Source organism: Pongo abelii, chromosome 15 (assembly GCF_028885655.2).
Source record: "Pongo abelii isolate AG06213 chromosome 15, NHGRI_mPonAbe1-v2.0_pri, whole genome shotgun sequence".
NCBI classification, from domain to species: Eukaryota; Metazoa; Chordata; class Mammalia; order Primates; family Hominidae; genus Pongo; species Pongo abelii.
Genome location: NC_072000.2, coordinates 97,724,981 through 97,729,531, shown reverse-complemented (window position 1 = coordinate 97,729,531; position 4,551 = coordinate 97,724,981). Strand labels below are relative to the sequence as shown.

Sequence of the window (4,551 nt, the reverse complement as noted above, 5' to 3'; positions counted from 1 at the left end):
GTTTTAATGTAAGGGGCTAACCTTTAGAAAGACTATTATAATGGTTTCCTTTTTAATTATAACCAACTTAATTACTTACAACATTCCTTTTATAAATTCTGTTTTTTATACCTTATAACCACTTACACAGCCCATTTATAACATTTTTTACTTTCTTACTTGTCTTACATTACACTTCTTTTTAAAAATAACCAGTTATTTTACTTTAAGACAAAAATTTACCACACAAGATCTTTTTTAGATAAAATTATTATTTTTAAACAATCTTACTTACCAAAAATATATTTATATTCATAACTTTTCTCACATCTTTTTTACTTCCTATTTTCTTTTTACCTTTTTTAACTTTTGAATAATTTCTAAATTATATAAAATTATTTTTTCTCAAGAACACAACTTATAGAATTATATAAGAATTATATATTAACTGGAATTCTTATTCTTAGTAACCTTAAATTTTAGTGAAAACCTAGGAAGCAAGAAATCCTGAACTGTCTATCAGATGTGAACATTTTATAGATGAAACCACTCCACAATTTTAGAAATACATTTTCCCATATTATAACCCTTAGTTAGAAATGACCCAAATATTCAACAAGCACCCAAAATAATTTTAAGATTTTAAAATTACATAAAAAGTTTACCTGGAAGCATTTATCCTATTTTTATGCACTTTTTTTTATTTTTAACAGTTTATCTAGATTACTTCTGAAAAATGAAAATATTAGACAAAACTAGTTGTCATTTAAAGTTATTTCTTTGTTAATCATTTATAAAGCCTGTGAACATCAGGTTCACCTGAGTAAGAACCTTAAACACAAGGACATTTTGCCAATAATTCAGAAGCCTCAGCTGTTTTTATTGAACCTGAAATATTTAGCAAAGGTAGATATAAAATAATTGGTGTGAGAAAACATTTTAAACAGTCCACTTTCAAGGCATGATAAATCTAAGTACGTGCAGCCAGCCTGTGGATGTAACAAACCACAGAGCTCATGCACCTAGGTCAATAAGCAAACAGAATGTAGGAGAGATCAGCCCATAAAAGGGAAGAAGGTTTTGTTATTGGGAAATCAAAACTTAAGTGGGGAAGGGGACTGGGGTATAACCTTATAGGGGGATAATGAAACTTAGGCAACATCCAGGAAGATTGTAACCCCATCGTACTTGACTAGTGAGGAACTGGGGGAGGGACTTATTACATGCTAGGGGATAAATTACCTGCTGTAACTGCCCCAGGTGTGCCTGCCTACCAGACGGCCAGTCTTGCAAGACTGCCATTAAAGTCTCGCTTCTGCTGTTCTTCATGTCTCCAAGGGTTTGGCCAGGTGAATATGTGTTTCTCACAATTGGTATATCTGCTGTTAATCACTTATTGTGTCCGGAATTGGTGGGTTCTTGGTCTCGCTGACTTCAAGAATGAAGCTGCGGACCCTCACGGTGAGTGTTACAGTTCTTAAAGATGGTGTGTGTCCGGAGTTTGTTCCTTCAGATGTTCAGATGTGTCCGGAGTTTCTTCCTTCTGGTGGGTTCGTGGTCTCGCTGGCTTCGGGAGTGAAGCTGCAGACCTTGCGGTGAGTGTTACAGCTCTTAAAGGCGGCGCGGACCCAAATAGTGAGCAGCAGCAAGATTTATTGCGAAGAGCGAAAGAACAAAGCTTCCACAGTGTGGAAGGGGACCCGAGCGGGTTGCCCAACTTCTATTTATTGACTATTGTTTCAGGTACTATATTGAGAAGTACTTTTTCTTTGTTCAACGTTTTATTTCCACAACATCACTTCAAGACAGCAATTTTAAGCCCCCATTACTGAGATAAGGAAACCAAAACTCAGAGTTGAACTGTGTTGCCCATGATAACAGCATAATCAACAGCTAAGACAGTTCAAAGATGTGTATGATTCTTCAAACCTCACAGAAGACTAAGATAATAAAATCATTAAAATAGGAGACGTACTCATTCTTCACATTCTGACGTGTAGTCATTTAAAGAGGCAAAGATGAGAAATGGTTGTACTTCTCACAGCAAATTGTGAAGTGTGGCATGGCAGTACTAATAGAACATAAAAACCATTTAGCTAAACTTATATTACCTCACAGCTACACATCTAATCTTTTAAGGGTGATGTCACTAGATACATTCACTCCCATATAGTAACACTTAATGTCACTCCCTGAGTCACTAAGTCAGACCTTTCACAGCAGTTCTCGGTAAATTTTCATCAGCTTTCACGATGTTTAGAAAATAATCTGCACACATACTACCAAGCACGAATAAGTGTTTCCGTTTTATTTAACACTTAAGCAGAACATTTTTGACTACACATCTATATAATGCACAATACTAAAAAAGTGCAAAATATTCATCATAAACATGAGGAAAGTGAATACCACAATGGATGCAAAAACTCAACTAGGTAATTTTGCTCGTTAACAAAAACACAGCTTTTTCTGAAAGTTTTTTGGACGTTAACAGCTGTTCAACATCATCTTCCATCTAATTCCTTCTGAACTGCTTCAGGTTGCCTAGCACATATGCAGCTGGTGTTAAGAAGGTCGTAAAAAACACCACAAGTCCAACAGCCATTTCCTGGAAGAGAAGATGACATGCGCTGCTGAGTATGCCTTCCTGGGCCAGTGATTTGCTGCCTAACAAAAATTGCTTAAAAAATCATTTTGAACAACTAGACCGTTGTCCTAGAAACAGGGGCCTAGTGAAATTTAAAATGCTGAAAATCGATTCATGGATCACCTGATTTTTTTTTTAATTCATTTTTCATCTAACGGTTCTCCGGTTCCAACCTTCGCACTCTGGAACTTCGACGTGGCCCAGGATTTCCACCATTTTATCGAAAATGCTAGATCTTCGCAGTGCCGAGGACTGCGCCGACAGTGCCGGCACTTCGCAGTGCCGAGGATGGTAAACCACTCCTCCGCGAAACCACAGCCCCGCCCCCGAGCCAGGTGCCGGTAAAGGGTAACAACGAAGGAGGCCCAATCCCCGCGCGCTCCTCAGGGTCCCGGGCTTTCCGCCCCTGTGCCCGACGACGGCATCCTCACCGCGACCCTCTCCCAGGAACCTCCCCCAACGGCGACCAAGCGACAGGAACCTCCCCCAACGGCGACCAAGCCACAGGAGCCTCCCACGCGAGGCCCGCACGCCGTGTCCTCCCTTCTCCCCACCCGTCGGGGCGCCCCGCCTGGGTCACGCGCTTCCCGCCCGCCATGATGGCTGGGCCTCAACTCACCGCGGCAGACAGGGGCCGCTGGCGCGGGGGCTCCGAGTGGGCGAAGCGGGGAGCGGGCTGCAGGCCGAGCAGGGCCAAGCGGCGGTAGTGGCGGCGGGCAGGACAGCGCCCACGCAGGAGAGGCATATCGCGTCAGGTGAGACAAAGCCAGGCGTGGACAGCACAAGTGAGGTGAGGCCACCTAACGCAAGCTCCAGTGCTCGTGAGGCAGCTGGTTTGCGCAGGCGCCCCAGCCACGAGGGGGCGCTCTGCCCTCGCCCCTACCCCACCCCTTCTGCCCAGCACCCCCTGCTCTGCCCCGCCTCTTCCGCTCAGCACTCCTTGCTGTGTACTGCCCTTTCCACTCAGCACTCCGTACTCTGCCACACCCCTTCTGCTCAGCGCCTCCTGTTCTGCCCCAACCCTTCTGCTCAGCACCACTTGCTCTGCACCGCCCCTTCCACCCAGCACACCCCTGCTCTGCTCCACACTCTTCAGTTCAGCACCCGCTGCTCTGCCCCGCCTTTTCCACTCAGGGCTCCCTGCAACCTCCCAGCCCTCATTCACCTCACTTTCCACCCACGTGTCCTATCCTCTCCTAAACTCTCCTGCCACCCTCCCCTGAGCCCCAACCCCACCTAACACTAAGTATCTCTTTTCTGCTTGGCACCCCTACTCCTTTCCTTTGTCTTCCTCTCTACCTATGCTTTATATACCTCTTAACATGCCCTGGCATTGGCAGAGTTTATAGCACACTGTTCTCTAATGCAAATTAAATCTTCCATAAAATGTCTATAGGTTAATTCTTAACACTGAAAACCAAGAACAAGTTTCTATAGTTGGCTGATGATATAAAAAATATTCATGGCAGGGTCAAATAGAGTGTTTGGATCCAGTGGAAAAAGTGATGTAATTATCTGTCACTAAGGCTAATTTTATTTTTTTGTAGAGACAGGTCTCACTGTATCACCCAGGCTGATCTCAAACTCCTGGGCTCAAGCCATCCTCTTGTCTCAGCCTCCCAAAGTACTGGGATTACAGGCATGAGGCACTGTGCCCAGACTCTCTTGAGGGAAAAGTAAATATACTGTGATTTTTAAATTTAGTACTGTAATAAAACTTTATCCACTACAATGATCCTGTGTCTTCACATTATTTCTTTTGGGGGCCTATTGCACAAGTAACACTCTAGGGTTTCTCTGGATTGCTCTGTTTCTGCAGCCTGGTATCTTCCTCTTTCTTAGATTTCTTTTCGTTTTGCTGTAGTACATCCTTAAGCTGTTCTTTCAGGAAGAGTTTGTAGGTGATAAAGTTCCTCAGTCCTTGG

At 43.4% G+C, this 4,551-nt stretch overlaps 1 protein-coding gene across 1 annotated transcript; it reads right to left on the bottom strand.

Annotated features, from left to right (window-relative positions):
- Positions 1 to 2,266: 2,266 nt before the first annotated feature.
- Positions 2,267 to 4,242, bottom strand: LOC100450286 (cytochrome c oxidase subunit 8C, mitochondrial). The gene is made up of 2 exons (XM_002825051.5): positions 3,246 to 4,242; positions 2,267 to 2,587 (listed from the first exon to the last, which is right to left on the bottom strand). Exons 1-2 carry the CDS (start codon positions 3,369 to 3,371, stop codon positions 2,495 to 2,497), a joined length of 219 nt encoding a protein of 72 aa, XP_002825097.1. The 5' UTR covers positions 3,372 to 4,242; the 3' UTR covers positions 2,267 to 2,494.
- Positions 4,243 to 4,551: the final 309 nt, after the last annotated feature.